General features: G+C 38.7%; 1 protein-coding gene across 3 annotated transcripts in view; it reads right to left on the bottom strand.

Moving 5' to 3' along the window:
• Positions 1 to 3,163: 3,163 nt before the first annotated feature.
• Positions 3,164 to 18,181, bottom strand: part of rev1 (REV1 DNA directed polymerase) — a 69,869-nt gene continuing 54,851 nt past the window's right edge. For 2 of the 3 annotated variants that reach the window (XM_055637173.1, XM_055637172.1), the window contains exons 17-23: positions 17,380 to 17,558; positions 12,207 to 12,440; positions 11,997 to 12,078; positions 10,336 to 10,520; positions 8,491 to 8,644; positions 7,564 to 7,666; positions 3,164 to 3,687 (exon numbers count right to left, since the gene is read on the bottom strand). In XM_055637173.1, the coding sequence (XP_055493148.1) occupies positions 3,576 to 3,687; positions 7,564 to 7,666; positions 8,491 to 8,644; positions 10,336 to 10,520; positions 11,997 to 12,078; positions 12,207 to 12,440; positions 17,380 to 17,558 (1,049 nt within the window). In that variant the 3' untranslated portion in view covers positions 3,164 to 3,575. Of the gene's footprint in view, positions 3,688 to 5,427; positions 5,543 to 7,563; positions 7,667 to 8,490; positions 8,645 to 10,335; positions 10,521 to 11,996; positions 12,079 to 12,206; positions 12,441 to 17,379; positions 17,559 to 18,181 lie in introns of all 3 variants that reach the window. The other variant, XR_008723644.1, reaches the window with a different exon arrangement.

The raw sequence follows: 18,181 nt of genomic DNA, 5'->3' as shown, positions 1-18,181 counted from the left end.
TCGACACATTGGCCTTCACCAATCAGAGTAGCGAGGTTGAGGTCGACTTGCATTTGTACAAGACATTGGTTAGACCACATTTAGAGTATTCTCTTTACTTTTGGTCACGTTATAGGAAAGATGTTGTCAACCTGGAGGGTGCAAGGAAGATTTACGAAGATGTTACCAGGACTCAAGGGCCTGAACTATAGGGTGCAGTTGAGGAGGCTAGAACTTGATTCCTTGAAGCACAGGAGGACAAGGGGTGATCTTATATACGTGTACAAAACCATGAGAGGAATAGATCGGATAAATGCAGAGTCTCTTGCATGCAGGCATGAGATTTCTCCGCAGATTTTGAAATTCGTTAAAAATAAAAATCTGTATAAATCTCTGCTAGAAATGTTTATTGACTAGAGCCCGTAATGGATGCCTCGCCAGCAGTCTGTCTTGTTCCTTCTGTTTATTATGTCTTTCTTGAATATTTGTTTTAATGTCTCTTGGTATGTTTTATGTGGGGGGTGCGGGGGGAACCTTTTTCAGTCACTTACCTCAAAGGACATGCGATTTTTCTCGTGTCGCAGCTCCGCCCCCCCCCCCCCCCACTTTGTGGCCTACAACGTGAAGTGGTGCGGTCTTTCCTGGAGACCGGCCCGGAGCTTCAAGCCGCGGGAGCCTGGGATCTTTTGCCGAGGATCACCAGTGTTGGAGCTCCGATCGCGGGGCCTGTGGATTTAACATCGTGAAGCAGCGGTCTCCGTTAAGAAGCGTAAGTGTTCCAATCCGTCCCGATGCTGGAGTTTCCATCATCCCGACGTGAGGCCTTGAACAGCGGACCGTCAGCAACGACCCCGTTCAAAGGCCCCGACCACGGGTGAACAAAGGAGGAAGATGACTGAACTTTATTGCCTTCAATTACATTGAGGAATGTTAATTCCACTGTGGTGAATGTTTAAGCTTTATTTTATGTGCAGCGTGTATTTTTGCTTTTTACTTAGTATGGCTGTATGGTAACTCAAATTTCACTGTACCTTAATTGGTGCATGTGACGATGAAATTGAATCTTTCCGCGAGACTAGATGGTTGAGTGCGTGGAAATCCGTGGAGTGGATTTTAGCGGGAAGTGGGTACACGGAATCGGGCCAAACGTCTGCATGCGTGTCTGTATGGCCAGCGTTCAACTCTGCACATGTAAAGTAGCGGTTTTCCTCTGTTCCCTAGGCCTATTGTACCGTGGTTGTGGCGGGGAGCAGAGTTACGTACACAACCCTCACACTGCATTCAAGAGTCTGTATGCCATAGACACTACAATTTTTTTTTTTTTTTTACCTGATTTAATCAGGTAAAATGTGCTATTGTAAGGTTTAATTAAAAAAGCATTACAGTATAAATTTAGGGTAAACAAGCTAGGAAATTGTGTCATTTCAAGGTATAATTATCAAAAAATTCCTGTGTAAGGATACCTTTCTAATTAGAGTAAACAAGGAAGGACAGGTATCATGTTACAAGTAGGTAGACAAAAATGCTGGAGAAACCCAGCCGGTGAGACAGCATCTGGAGCGAATAGGTGACGTTTCAAATCGAGACCCTTCTTCAGGCTGATGCGGGGGTTGGGCGTGAAGAAGGTCACCTGCACCTCCTTCAACCTCATCTATTGCATCTGCTGCTCTAGGTGTCAACTGCTCTACATCGGTGAGACCAAGTGCAGGCCAACATTTCACATTAACTCTCCCGGTGGCTCAGCATTTCAACTCCCCCTCACGTCCATATCAGACCTTTCTGTCCTGGGCCAGAGTGAATCCCACTGCAAATTGGAGGAGCAGCATCTCATGTTTCGCTTGTAGTTTACACCCCAGCGGTATGAAGATTGACTTCTCAAATTTCAGGTAGTCCTTGCTTGCTCCCTCCTTCCCCTCCCCTTCCCAGCTCTCCCACAGCCCGCTGTCTCTGCCTCTTCCTTTCTTCTTCCCACATCAGGTCTCGACCCAAAACGTCACCTATTCCTTCGCTCCATAGATGCTGCCTCACCTGTTGAGTTTCTCCAGCATTTTTTTTTACCTTTGATTTTTCCAGCATCTGTAGTTCTTTCTTAAACATGTTACAAGTAGGTGTAGGTGTAATATAAAATATTTTCAATATGACAAATGTAAACAAGCAAGGTGTCATTTTAAGGTATGATTATCACTCATTTTCTGGAAATTAAGATGTGACAAACAAGAAAAAAGTGTTATTTTAAGGTACAATAAAAGAAAATGGCCGTATAAATTAAGGGTAAACAGGCAAGAAAACAGTGTCATTTCAAGGTGCAATTATCAAATGTTTTCTGCATAAAGTGGGCGCTGCCCCTTGGAACTGTACCCTGGACCCCCATCTCTCTTCCTCTTTTTTCCAGTTTTTTTCCTGTCGCATGCCTGTGTATGCTTAGAATTCAACTTCATGACATTGATTCTGGAATGTATATGGTGTAGATCAAATTTTTTCATTCACCCTAAAGATTGGTCCAACTCACATGGGATGTTTGGTGAGGTGCAACATTGAGAAAAGTCTTGTGGTGATGATATAGCTTTGGTATTCACTGCGACTGGTGCTGTTGTTAACCCGTTAGTAGCATGGTTTGCACCCTGCCATGTAGAAAGCAGAAGGTGGAATGAATTTCTAAGTGGAGCAGAATTTGAGGGTGGTGCCCAACAGTTCCTTACTGATGGTTCAAATGTTTTGAGGTTGAAGGGAGTATTATAGTGCTGGAATTTTCTTGATCTTCACTGCATGACAACTCCAGGTCCTTCTTGCCTCCACCCATTCTGTAAACAGTTCTTCAGCCACTGGCAGACAGTGATTGAGGAGGATCCTGATGATAATTTCCCCTGCAGCAGACAAAGGGGAGATCTAACAGGCTTGGTTTAAAAACTGGCCAACATTCATTCAGACTAAAATAATGCAGTTCACAACTGCAGGCGTGAGTGGATTTTATTAAAAAGGCGCAATCTTTCAATTTTAATTTTTTTCATACCTGTAAGTGTTTATTAAATTTTGCTTCATTTGTGCAGGGTTGGTGAGCAATTACTAAGGCAGTTAAATTATAGACACTCCAATATGCAAAATGTTCCCTAGGCCTGAGCCGCAGAATTTGCACAAGAACAACTAATTTCATTGATGGCTATTAGTCAGAAATACTGCATGAATAATTCTGATGACTTGTATTTGAAATACTAATATACAGTGCCTTATTTTAAAAAACATGGGTGTGTACAATATTTTATGAATTCACAACAAACTTTTTTATTAAATAGAAGTAAACCACTAAAAAAACAAACTGCTTATAAACAACAATTTTGTAATCACAATGTATTCTACATACATGATCATTTTTACAACACAATTATTTACATGCAACCAACGAGAATTTGGTACACAATTTTTGCAGAGGGAAAAAAAAACTACAAAATGTTGTTTTCATTATCAGAAATGTTTCATAAAAACACAACGCTTTTCTACCATGCAAATTTTAAGAGCTTCACAAAGGTTTTATGGCACAAGATGAGAGCTCCAGGCTCCAATGTTTTACAGATTTTAAAAATATCACTAGCAATGTCTTTTCATGTAAATTTTAACATGCTGCCGTAGATTTGTTGCATTACAACCTGAACGTGGTCAAGAATGAAGTCAAAAGCCATGTTCCACAGAGAGTCTGCTGATTGTTGGATTAGCCTGTCAGAGAACAATATAGAAAGCATAATTTTCCTTGCATTATTCTGTGGCTGAAAATAATTATGCAGCATCCAGGAGCAAAAATGACTGCAACACATGCATCAAGTTATCAATGATTAAATAGATCTAAAGTCTAAAAAACAAAGCATCCCCAAAATTCTAAACTGCACAGAAAATATGAATGATTCTGTTGTGAATCTACATCCAAAATGTTAATTCCTTTTGAACTTAGTTAAAGTTTTCCTGATGTGCTGAAGGTTTTCATTGCTGAAAGGTATTGAATGTTTGAGAATTTCAAATTTTCTGCCAAAACCAGCACAGGTTTGGTCCCTGCCATCGCTCCTTCCCCCTCGTAAAAAGAGAGTTATGGGTAATTAAGGGGAGATTTGTCACTGCAGTTTATGGAAGACTAAGTACTATTGGAAAGTAGCATTTGCCAATGTAACAATGTCCTTCATGGGCCAGATCTTTCTGGTGTACTCCCATTGACCATTCTATATATCAACGGAAGATACAACATAAATGGGGATAGACAGTTCTGAAGATCAGCCATGGCTGCCATGCCGAGGACACACCGACTTCACAGCACGGGCACATGTGTTGCAGAGGTACTGTTCTCAGCATCAGCAATACAATAATATCTGTCACATTTTACCCATATTTATTTCTGTTGATAACAATGTAAGGGGTGCTTTTAAACTTACAAAAGATTCAAGCTTCAGAGTATCAGTGAGGTTTTAAACTACAAGAATGAAAATAAGAGACCAAGAAGTTAGACTATTAGTCGCATAATTTGGTATTCAAAAGGAATGAAACTCAGGAGCACCACTGTGCACAATTTTCCTTACATACCGAGTGCTAAGGTCCAGCAGCCTTCCCAGATATGTGAGCAGAATTCAAAGACTTGGCCTTTAACGTGCACAGAGTTTTTGAGGGGGAAAAAGCTTTGGTATGGAAAAGAAAACCAAACTAATTGAAGTTTTAGCAATTTGCTATTTGAAATCAAAGGTAGGAGAGAAGCCAAAGATATTGATTGAAAAGAACAAAGGATGGAGTTACCAGAGGTAAAGGTGGTAGTTACTGGTTAAACATGAAGTAGTGCCATCCCCAATGAATAAACAAAACTCCATTGCACCAAAGGTAATGAAGGCCTCATAATCTGATGTAGGATTGGATCTTGGACAATATATGGAATCATCATGTAACACTGTTCGGTGAGTGAGGTGGTCATTAATAAATGGATGAATGAACAAAGAGGAAGTTAATGCGGGTCAGGAAACACTTGGATTTATGTGGAAGGAATCAGAATGAACCATTGACAAAGCAATTTCAATCAAAATTAAAGATTGCTTTAGGGAGCTGAAAAGTGGCAAGTTTATTTAGATATACGTGTCAAATGATTTGGAGATGCCCAAGGCAACTATTTAGAAAATGGTTGGCTGTTAAAATGTAAACTTCCATTGACTAATATAGTAAATGGAAATTAAATAAAGTAAAGTAAATCTTCACTGAAAAGTGATCAATTCTCAGTTAATCCTAACGGAAGAGTATTCTGTTTCTGGTGCCTTTCTTCCATAGATATAAAGCAGAAAACGCTAACCTAATAATAATTTGATTGGGGTTTGGGCAGCAGTATGATGATAATTAGCTGTTTAACTATTTTTGGTAAAGCTCCCTGTGGAGCAGCACGAGTGGCAGCAAAATTATCATGTGGTATATACAATGGCAGGAGTCACTTACGCATAATTTCCTGGAATGTCTGCAAAATGATAATAATGATGTACGCTGTAGATGTGCCATTACTATGGCGCAAGCTTTCAGTAAATGCAAGCCCATTGAAGATTAATGGCACTACCTTGAGAATAACAAATGTAATAGTCAACACCATAAAATTGGACAGAAGAACATGATAAATAAATGTTCATAATAAGGAAAGGGAAAGTTTCTTCACGATAATTGTGATTTAGGCCAGGAAAAAAATGAGTTAAAGTCTATTTTCTCCTTAAAGATAGTAGATATTACAATAGTGAAAGAAAAGTGGGAAAGAGGATTTGCAAAAGTCAGATATGTAAAGGAACCAGAATTGCAACGGCTGGAACAGATGCAAGACAGCAGTAAATATACTTTTACGGAAAGTTACTATTAGAATTACTTACAGTGGATTTAAAACTATGCAGAAAATAATACACAATGATCATGGTGTCTTATCCGCCTATATAAAGAAGATATATTTAAAAAAAGGACACTGATCTAAGTAGCATGAAATAATACTTTATATGGAATATCCTACAAGATACAGATGATGAAAGGCAGAAGAGTATACAGCTGAGGAGATAAATATGAAGTCTGGTGAGGTGATTTACTGGGATGATTTGGTTGATCAGTTGGTTAACTGATAAATTGGTTGATCATTTACAAAAGCAAAAGACTGGATTTTGAGCAGCACTGATCATTGCCAACAGTAATGAAGAGAGTTATCAGGAATCGTAATCTTACACAGGAAGTGTTGATTTCACTTAACAAGTTGTTATGGAGCATCATCAAAAATGCGAACAATTTAGATTTACTTTAAATTACTTAAGACGGGTATGAGTCAAACAGATTTGAAAGAGATGGCATTAATGATGCATAGTGTAAAGAGGAAATAACATGTGCAGGCAGGTATGGTTTTAATAAAAAGCCTTGTGTAGGACAGATGACAATTTAAATGTTTTAGTCAAAACAAGTAAAAGCATCTAGTGCCATAAACTAGCATCTCACAGGAAAGTGTTATATGGAGATATCAATATCTTTATAATAAACAGAGGGAACAACAAATCTGTTACCAGAATTGTAAAGAACATCTTTTTAAATTATGATGCATCATCCAGTTAGTTAGTTAGATTTTTAAATCTAGGACCTGCATTTGAATCCTGCCCAAAGTGGTGGGAATATAGCTCCTTTTTTTGGCATGTTCAAAGTGAAATAAGTTTTCTCATTGACACCAATTTTTTAATTTGGTATGAGCTCACATCAAAACTGAAAAAGACTATGTTATGAAATCATTCATTGTAATTACAATATAAGTTTATATCCCTGGCACTGGTAGAATTATCAAGAATATAAAATTATCAATTGTTTGGAACGAACTTTAGAGCAGTGACTAGACTGATCTATTTTACATAACACGACCACTGCATTGCATCTTTCAAAATCATAGAAAACTGATTTGTTTCTAAATTGCTAATGTCACTCAAAGATCACAGGATGATTACTTCAGGAAAACTAGAAAGGTTCAACACAGGATTAAGGATCCACAAGACCAATCCTTTCTTTTTCTCTATCTTATGTTACACTGGGCTTTTCTGAAATTGAGTCAACTATTTTATTGAAGAGCATCAGAAATTTGAATCTTGGTCTAACTTGAATCAGTATGTACTTGACCCAAACAAAGTGTGCTTAAATTTGGAAAAGTCACCCCTTTCAATCTCTTCAGCACAAACCATAAGGAATGAAGAACTCCATTAGGAATTTGAATCATTAAACATTTCTCACTGACTATCCTATGGTGCATTTGAAATATGAACAAGAACAAAAGTGGTCCATAATAATGATTCATAAGATCAATTGAATCATACATAGCCATAAACAATTCCAATCTGAGGACAATGATTTATGAAATCTAAACGTACAACACTATATTTAACAATGAATTTATGTAACTCTCACATACAACATTCATACATTTAATCTATGGCCACTTATAAAGCAGTTTATGATTCTGCAAATAAATAATATTCAAGCACGAGTTCAACAGCAGAAAGTGCTCTTTAAAAACATACTTGATCTGGATATTATAGTTAACACAGCATAGCTTGACAGATAAATGGATATTACCTTTTCATATACTTAATAACGAGGTCCAATTTTTCTAGATCTTTTTCTTCAATGAGATCAGTGCAATACTTAACAACCTGTAGAATGTCCTCTTCTACTGGCTCTATACACATATTTTAAAAAACAGAGAAATTAGTGTTAGCAGAAATCCAATTTTGAATACAATGTTTTGTTTTAAAGGGCACTGGACTTTCTGTATCTTCCATTTTTCTAAATTTTTAATTATCATGAAAAAGTTGCATAATTCTTCAAAAGCACTGTGCCTGCAAGTTCAAACACAAATTTAACACGAGGAATAGAATGTACCATTTCTCCCACTTTTTCACTAAAATGATACGTCTAATATCAAAATAATTCCTCTGTCACTGAGCATCCAAATGGCGTGTCATGAAGTGATAAACTTCAATCATCCTAAAGTCAAGTCAAAGTATCCTTTATTGTCATTCTAAAGTAGTTCATTACTTGTCAGCCACATTTGGTTGCAGGTAAACTCTATGGAATAGGCATAATTGCATAGGATTGCACAATAGATATTAGTTTACCTTAATTGTAATACTAATATTCAATATCCAGAATCAACTGCCTTGCTGATACTGATCTCTAAAGAGTGTAGGAGTTACAAACGATTTTTAAACCATGCATGGAGTCATTGAGTACACATCTATTAACCCTATCACTTGGTCCATAGCTCTCTCGCACTATTTTTCGTTGCCTACATTAATATTTTCCTTATGTGGCTCGATGTCAACTTATTTCAATCAGCATATATGAAATACCTTTTCCTTGAAAAAACTGATGTATGTCGTTGCAGCATTTCAGATGACTACTGTGGCATCCTATATTAGACTATTTTGTGAACTTTTTTGGTTCAAAAAATAAACTCTGGCTTAAGTCAACAGGATGCTATTACCATTATTTTAGACATACCTCCAATGGTTGTAACCCATTCTTTGAGAAGTGATTTTACATCTTGCAGTTCATAGGCTCCAGCAAGATTAGCTCTCAGATGCACTGAGTCAGTGCAATTTTCATGTTGTAAGGATACATCCCGGTGGTTGGATGTGGAAGCAACGGGATCACCCTGTAAACAAATAAAAACTGGTCATGTAAAACGGTTTACACACTAGCTCACTGATATTTAAGGAACTGTTACTTTTTTTTGGGAGAACAGAATGGTACAATTGCTATATCTGTCAGTAAGATGCTATCATTAGTTTAGATCCATTAACTGTACAACCAAGCTACATTAGTAAAGATGTGGCTGTAGGCTCATCCCAACAACCATTTTTTTAACCAAGATTATCAAATATTAATCCCTACTGTTTACTAAAAATTGTTTTCAAGATGCTGCAAAATCAACCTAATAGTGAGTGGACTTTTGATTTGAATTGTAAGGAACACGTCAGTAAATACATTAAAAGATGGCTGATATGACAGTCTCAGCTCCATCTTTCTGTCTGTACCGTGAGAATCCCCAACTTTTCTATAGTTTAAAAAACGATCCTGGGTTTGAGTACTTTCAGTGATTCAGTTTTCACAGCAGTTGGGATTGAGAATTCCAAAGATACATGACCAGTGAGGTGAGAAATTACTATTTATCTCAGTCCTAAAGGGGTAACCCAATTTTACATTTCATATGAGGGCACCTAATTCAATCTTTACAACAGCATTCTGTAGCCAATCTCCATTTAAATAACATTCTGCTTTTCAACTTTCTTTACAAAAATGGATGACCTCACATTTCCAATCATATACTTTATCTCCCACATTTTTGCCCACTTGCTTTGCCTATCGCTATGCATTTGCAAACTTTTTGTATGCTCTTCAAAACTTTCTACCCCATCTCTCTTTGGGCCATCAATAAATCTGGCTATATAAGACTTAGCCCCTTCACCTGTCACACAAGATACAAGATACATTTATTTGTCACATGTGCCAGTTGGCACAGTGAAATGTGATCACCATCCAGCCATACAATAAAATAAAGAACACAACACACGATAGAGCTCAACATAAAACATCCCCACACAGCAGAATCAAAAGCCTTCAATGCAGTGCCCCTAGTCATGAAGATATCATAAATACTTGAGGCCTCTGCAGTGATCTGTGGCATCTCACTATCTATTGCTTGCCAACCTGAGAATATTCCATAAATGGTGACTCTCTTTTCTATTAGCCAACCTTCTATCCAGGTTAATATATCCAGGCTATTGCTGTTAGCTTTAACCATATGCAGTGGACTTGTATGTGTCATCCAAATTAAAGGTGACTGAAATCCAAACACTGTCTACTAATAAACTTGTCAAATGTAATTTGGCTTCCATAAAACCATTATGACTCTATCTGTCTGTGTTCAGATTTTTTAAATGCCTGGTCAGTACCTCATCAAAAATAGATTCAAGTATTTTGTATCTTCCTGCCTTCTGTCTCCTCTTTTCTTGAATAGTGGCATTATATTTTGAATCTGCCATGACTTTCCCAGAATTGAGGGAATTTTGGAATAACACAATCAATGCCAACATTTCTAAATTATGGGGAAAATCCAAAAGATTCTGAATATTGTCTGCTAAGTGAATGATACTTGCCAATTTAGATGAAATTTAGATATTGTACGACAAACAAGATTCCCACTCAGTCAGAGCATCATGAAAATAAATCGATCAGAATGGATACAGCATTTTTACATACAAGACTAAATAAAATGAACTCAAAACAAATTAATAAGTTAAAACTAGAAGTAGATTTAGCGTAAATCTAGCAGCACAATATTACCTGAAAATTTTCTTTGACTTGGCGTTCATGTCGGATCAAGTCAGGCAGTACGTTATGTGGACTGATTAACTTATTTTTAAGAGGACTTAGAGCTTTAATAGGACTAGTGTGATTCTTCTTTTTAAAACGTTTCTTTGATTTTTCAGGAAGAGTGTTCTTTAATTGTAGCAATTGATTTTTCATGCCTAAAAGATTAAGAAAAATGTCACCACCTCTTTGAGCATCACACCCACATCATTTCAGAAGCTAACAGTGAACCATTAACATACACTTTAGTAGCTTTCCCGGCCATTAAGATTCAGGATTCAAGATTCAATTTATTTGTCATTTGGACCCCTTGAGGTCCAAACGAAATGACGTTTGTGCAGCCATACCTTACAAACAAATAGACCCAAGACACAACAACACAACATAATTTACATAAACATCCATATGTGACCCATAAAATCACTCCAAAAGCTTTAAGCTTTATCCATTTTCTTCGTAATGCTAAATTCCTAACCTTTATGGTTATGTGCCCTGCTATCTACACACAACACCACAGTGAACAATCATTATTTTGCTTCCTTCATATTTTCTGAATCATCATCTACTCACATCCTTTGTGAGACTGATTAAGCTGAACTGCATTCCCTCAACAGATTCACATATATAAAATTACCTCAAGTAAAGGAATGGATTGTGACTGCATCTCGAAGGGTATATAAAGAAAGTGACCAAAACTGGAATAACTTCACATGCAATGTTCCCCATAGGTATCTGTGAATCTGCTTCTGCACCTTGCAGTGTTACAATTTAACTCAGGAACTCTAAATTGAGGAAGGGATAGCCCCAAGTATAAATTCTCAATGCTGAGAACAGAATTACTTGATACTGTTTAAAACTCACACAATTCATTCAAAGATTCTTCCAGTTGTCAAATAATTTTATCAAACATAATTCAAAGGGAAAATATAAAGGTACAACCATATAGAAAGAGTGATTTGTGAGCAGCTAATACTGTACAAATGTCACCACAAATAAGACAAAATAATGCAAGGACAGAAAGCTTTGAGGCTAACTATTTCACTGACTGGTCCCAATTAAAAGAAAAGGGGAACAACACAAATGGATACTTAAGTCAATGCATTCTCAATCAAATTTCTTCAAATGTTATGAGGTGGTTTAAAGATGGAGGGGTTTATGAAATACTGCCAAGTTCCTATTTCTGCAAATTATGACTGGTTGCTGCAAGTACATTTTTCTTGAGAATGGTAAGTAGATTGCATGTCTGTGAATAGTTGATTGTAACATTTGGATGAAAAGTTTGAAACAAATGTCATCATATTTTTTTTAATGTCTGCGCCATAGATTTGGTGTTGGTCAAAGGAAGACAAGATGGGCAAGCAGTAATTCTGGCCTGCCACATACTCCCTTAATATAGTCCACAACGTTGCTGTCTGTAGATTTATTGACCAGACAAACTTTATTAAATTAGATATTTATGAACGTTCACACTGTTTCATAAACGAGAGTGACAATTAGTCTCCTTGCGTTTTGCTTTAACTTAAATGTCATTCCTTTCTCCCTCATGTCTATCCATTTATAAAATTCTATTTAGTGAGAAATCTGAATAATTAGAGACTGCACCTGAAAGACCCCAGTGTTATTAGTAATCTCACCTTGTCGATGTCTTTGATCATAAGCAGTTTTTAGTTCTTCTTGTACATCAGGGGGAAGAGCAGCAAAAACCTCAGGATCAACCTGAAAATAAAATATTCTGAATACTAAATCCCTGGTATGTGATGAAGATTTGATCATTTATACAGATGGAGCTATTTGGTCATCAAGATTTACAAAAAGTTTAACCACAACAATAAGTGACACTTTACCTGTGAAAAGGCTGGGAGAGCTACGATCATTCCAGCAGCACTGCTTGGTGCCTGAGCTTCTGGCAACTCGAGAATCAGTGTCCCCATTGACCCAGGTTCGTTTCCAGTAACAATGCCTCTCACTGATTCTTTGACACGGATATCAGTAAGACTGGGTTGTTGTCGAGCTGAGAATGTCTGCTCCACCTGCGCTCTTATATCTGGAGGGAGCGCAGCCAAAACGGTAGGATCTATCTAAAAAAAGAGAAAAATATAATATTACTTTTTTTTTAAATGTTTTGAGCACATTTTCTAAAAGGTTTAGATTTCAAAATTTTGGTGCACAAAGAATTTAAAAGCCATGATATCTTTTGTACACTAGTAACTAAAATTTGTACACTAAAATCTATCTATCTATCTATATATCTATAAAACTCTGGGGCCATCCGACCGACTGCCGACCGGCGCCCTTCCTGCCTTTCGATTCGTGTCTATAAAACTCTGGGGCCATCCGACCGACTGCCGACCGGCGCCCTTCCTGCCTTTCGATTCGTGCCCGATACTCGCAGATGTCCAATCGGAATGGCCGATGCTCGCAGATGTCCAATCGGAATGGATTCATATGCATGTACGGCTGCCGGCTGCATTTCTTCCTTTGATTCATTGCCACGCCCAATCCAGACGCTCAATCTCCGAGATATTTTCCATTTCGGTAGAGATTTCGCTTTTCTTTCTAAGTATCCGATCCTCATTTCATTTCGTCGTGTTGAAGTACACGTTTTTAATCAAATCCTTCTCCCCCCCAAGTATTTCAAAAATAAACAGGCTTCTCCATTTACATGTCAGCTTCCAACACACTTCGAAACAAAGTTGCAAGACAGGAACACTGAACTTTTCACTGCTGCAGCAGGCAGGGGAGGTGCCATTGGATTTTTTTTTAAATCCACTGCTGAGGGAGGCAGGGCAGTGCTGCAATCTTACTTTTGGGAACGGCTTCAGTTCCATTGGAGGAGACGGGTGCATGGTGGAATATTGGTTTGGGGGATCACACCATTGGGGGAGCAGACCCAACGGGTCTGCACTTGGTCTAGTATATATATAAAACTCTCGCCCCATCCGTCCGCCTGCCGTACGGCGCCCTTCCTGCCTTTCGATTCGTTCCCGCCGTGCGATGTCACAATGCCCGATGTTCGCGGACGTCCAATCGCGATGCCCGACGCTCGCAGACGTTCAATCGGAATGGATCCATTTGCATGTACGGCTTCCGGCCGCATTTCTTCCTTTGATTCCCTGGAACTCCGAAACCAGACGCAAAATCGCCGACATCTTTTCCATTTCGGTAGAGATTTCGCTTTTCTTTCTAAGTATCCGCTCCTCATTACATTTCGTCGTGTTTAAGTACACGTTTTTAATCAAATCCTTCACCCCCCCCCCCCCCACCCCAATATTTCAAAAATAAACTGGCTTCTCACCCATAGAAGCAGCACCAGCCCCAGCCCCTGATGAACGTTCCATCGTGTGATGTCACAATGCCCGATGTTCACATATGTCCAATCGGAATGGATTCATTTACATATGCCTTTGCAGGAGCCCAGCCCATGGTGAACGTTCCATCGTGTGATGTCACAATGCCCAATGCTCAAATACATTGTTGCCATAGAGAACGCTCAGCGATTATTCAAATTCTTCACTAACCGTCATTCTGACTTTGCTTGTGAAGAGAAAAGTCCTGAATTGCATTTGTCTGATGCAGGAAGATTGTTCCAGATGTTGGGGAAGTCCAGGACAAGCGGGACACAGTTTAAGGATAAAGGGGAAATCCTTTAGTACTGAGATGAGGAAAACATTTTTCACACAGATAGTGGTGAGTCTCTGGAACTCTCTGCCACAGAAGGTAGTTGAGGCCAGTTCATTGGCTATATTTAAGAGGGAGTTAGATGTGGCCCTTGTGGCTAAAGGGATCAGGGGGTATGGAGAGAAGGCAGGTACAGGATACTGAGCTGGATGATCAGCCATGATCATATTGAATGGCGGTGCAGGCTCGAAGGGCCGAATGGCCTACTCCTGCACCTAATTTCTATGTTTCTATGTGTCCCTCTCCTCACCCCTCTCCCACTGCCACCCATCTCTCTCTCCCCCACCCCCTTCCCTCTCTACCACCACCCCTTCCCCCTACCCCTCTGTCCCTCTTTCACCACTCCCCCTACCCATCCCTCCCCACTCTTCCACTTCTACCCCCTTACCCCACGCCTCTCCCACCCCCACCCATCTCTCTTCCCCTCCCTTCCCCTCTCTCTCTCCCCACCCCTTCCTCTACCCCTCTGTCCCTCTTCCACCACTCCCCCGTCCCTCTTCTACCACTCCCGCTACCCCTCTACCCCTCCCTCCCTACTCTTCCACTTCTCTCCCACTCTCTCCTCCCCCTCTCCTCACCCTCCTCTCTCCCTCCCCCCCCCTTCCCCCTCTACCCCCACCCCCTTTCTTCTCTCCCCCACACCCTTCCCCTATCCCTCTGTCCCTCTTCCACTCACTCCCGCTACCCCCTCTCCTCCTCCCTCCCCACTCTTTCCCCCCAACCCCCTCCCCTCCCTCCCCTCCCCATCCCCCCTCCCCCAAAGCTCTCTCCCCATCCCTCACCTCCTACCCCGCTCTCCTTTCCCTCCCAAATCTATCCCGTTTCCTCCTCCTCCCTCCCCTCTTCTCACCCCCCCCGCAAACGCCATTGGGGAAACAGACCCAATGGGTCTGCACTTGGTCTAGTATCTAATAAAACTATAAATCATACACAACACTACAAATTTCACAAAGCAATGAGTCAAGAATAAAGTACTTACTTTAAACATAAAATTATGCAATTTTCTTTTTAAATCATCATTGATACTTTAATTGCAGCATCTCATTCCAGATGAATATAAAAACACTATATGAATAATTTGCTATTTAAAAAATTCACTACAGTATTTCAATAATTCACTACTTAAAAAATTAAAACATTTAGATCTATGCATGTTCTAAAATCCACCTGACTATCAGTGGTAAAATTTATAAATATGTATACAAAATGCTGCAAAGGTTATTCTGTACATAGAAAGGTTAAATCTTACCAAGCATTGAAGAGCTGAAAGTAAGCTTGCAGGTACAGCAGGCGGTGAAGAAAGCTAATGGCATGTTGGCCTTCATTACGAGGATTTAATTTTAGGAGCAAGGAGGTCCTACTGCAGTTGTACAGGGCCCTGGTGAGACCACACCTGGAGTATTGTGTGCAGTTTTGGTCTCTTAATTTGAGGAAGGACATTCTTGCTATTGAGGGAGTGCAGCGTAGGTTCACCAGGTTAATTCCCGGGATGGCGGGACTGACATATGATGAAAGAATGGGTCGACTGGGCTTGTATTCACTGGAATTTAGAAAGATGAGAGGGGATCTTATAGAAACATATAAAATTCTTAAAGGATTGGACAGGCTAGATGCAGGAATAATGTTCCCCATGTTGGGGGAGTCCAGAACCAGGGGTTACAGTTTAAGAATAAAGGGTAGGCCATTTAGGACTGAGATGAGGAAAAACTTTTTCACCTAGAGTGGTGTGAATCTGTGGAATTCTCTTCCACATAAGACAGTGGAGGCCAATTCACTGGATGTTTTCAAGAGTGAGTTAGATTTAGCTCTAAGGGCTAACAGAATCAAGGGATACGGATTTTGGATGATCAGCCATGATCATATTGAATGGCGGTGCTGACTCGAAGGGCATAATGGCCTACTCCTGCACCTGTTTTCTACGACCACCGAAGTTACTTTTTTAGAAATGTCCAAATCGGATTTGAAAATAGGTTGGCACATTTGGCTTCAGTAGTTCTCAGAACATTGGGCAAGATTCCTCCTTCTGAATGCTAACGTGTGACCAGTGTTGTAAGTGTGTGAAAAAGGGTGTCAGACTAATAGATGAACATTGTCCCAATACATTAATTAATACCTTGAAGTGCTTTCTCTCAAAATTCACACATGAACAATACTCACTTGGGAAAGTTACCAAGAAAGCTTTCCCCTGGAAATGAGTGTGTTTTCATGCAAAAAAAGAAAAAAATGATAGAAAACGTTAAAAAAAGTGTACCACATTGTTTTTGCTGGGCACTGAAAAACTGATTTGGAATAGGTCTTACATCAATATGTCATTTGTGGCGTGCCATAAATAACATTTACAATAAATTTTACCAGAACAATGAACTCTCAAGAAACAAAAGATAAAACTAGTATAAAGAAGTCTAATGTGTAGGAAGGAACTGCAGATGCTGATTTAAACCGAAGATAGACACAAAAAGCTGGAGTAACTCAGCAAGGACAGGCAGCATCCCTGGAGAGAAGGAATGGGTGACATTTCGGGTTGAGACCCTTCTTCAAACAGAAGTCTAATCTTGGGATCGCCTTTTCTAATCAGATTTTTTTCATCACCACACCCCATCTCTTTAAAATAAATCATGTACTTTCATATTCATATTTCTAAATTGAAAACACTGAAATCAATGGGAAAAAATATATGGTCAGGAGTTCCAAGTAAAATAACTTAAATTCCAGTCTTTGAAAATGTCATGGCTTTTAAAACCAAGGAATGATCAAAGCCAAGGAATTTCTTTTAATTCTTCTCAAAGTTCACAAAATTCATAGAACCAAAGAGATGATCCTACACAATAGTTTTGAAAATAACATCCGTGCAACAAAGAGCCTGTCTAAAGTCATAATGCAACTGTGAAATTGACCTGCATGGATCCAAGTATTGTTCAAGTAGTTTAAATATACAATGTGAAAATGTAATGATGCATGTTATATTTACACAATAGCAATAATTCTTAAGTTGAAAAACATCATGGGCAAGAGCTCTATTTATTGCAGTTATTGTCCAGGGAAAGAATGACATAACTATTCTGGGTCTGAAGAAGGGTATCTAACCGAAATGTCAACCATCACTTTTTTCCAGAGATGCTTCCTGATCCACTGAGTTACTCCACCACTTTGTGACTATCTATCTCAGATCTATATCTAAGTAACTTGACTATTGGTTGTCTTAGATGGTGGAAGGAGATATTGATAATCTTTTGAACTAATATTTCAAGTATAGATATAAATTAAAACAAGCGACTAGCTTATTCAAAAACCATTGTATAGGTGTTAAAGATTCTGTAATAACAAATACTTGCACATTACCTGAGAAGGGGATGGCACTTCAATATTAATGCCAGCTCTTTCCTTACGGACAGGTGTGTTTTCTGACGTAAGCATTCCACCAGTTTTTAATGAGGTTTCTGAACTTCTGAGATGTGTGTTAGATGAAAGCAGGGGAGAGTTTCCAGTTGTTTGTGCCTTTTTTCTTGCAGGAACAGGGTCTGTGAACATATGTAAGAAAATACAGTAAAGTGAGTGAAGATTGTACATGAAGTTTATGTACAACTGCCACATGTGAAATGTAAAGGGTTAAATGCCTTACAGTTTTTATCAATGGTTGCACAGTGGCCTCAGAAAATGTATACTACCTTCTCTTAAGTAAATTGGAATGTTGTCCCGACTGATCTACGTTGCATTATCTGGTAATACTTTATTCACAAAACCCAATAAGATAAAAATGAAAATCTATAAATACTTTAGCAATTACATTTTTTACCATAATTGCAAATGATAAATCACATGAACTAAAGAAAAGATTGAATTGTAATTCAGATATATTTCATTTTCAGTATTATAGTACAATACGTTTAAATACCAAAATCTTTCAAATGCCAATTTTGAAAGCTGATTTGTCCACTGAGTGAAATACATTTACGCAGTGGGTGAATATTTAATGCTTTATTTAATGATGAGATTATCTCATCTTAATCTTTTCAAAGTCACTGTATTTTGCCCTGACTAAAATAATGAAATATATCTTTTGGCCTCAGTCAAGTAATGACAGATGTGTGAAGCATATTTTAAAAATTCCTTTATTGCAGTGTAGTACAAAGAAATAACTGCA

Source organism: Leucoraja erinacea, chromosome 6, assembly GCF_028641065.1.
Source record: "Leucoraja erinacea ecotype New England chromosome 6, Leri_hhj_1, whole genome shotgun sequence".
Classification (NCBI taxonomy): domain Eukaryota; kingdom Metazoa; phylum Chordata; class Chondrichthyes; order Rajiformes; family Rajidae; genus Leucoraja; species Leucoraja erinaceus.
The sequence above is the reverse complement of the archived record's forward strand: the minus strand, read 5'-3'. Positions and strand labels throughout refer to the sequence as shown.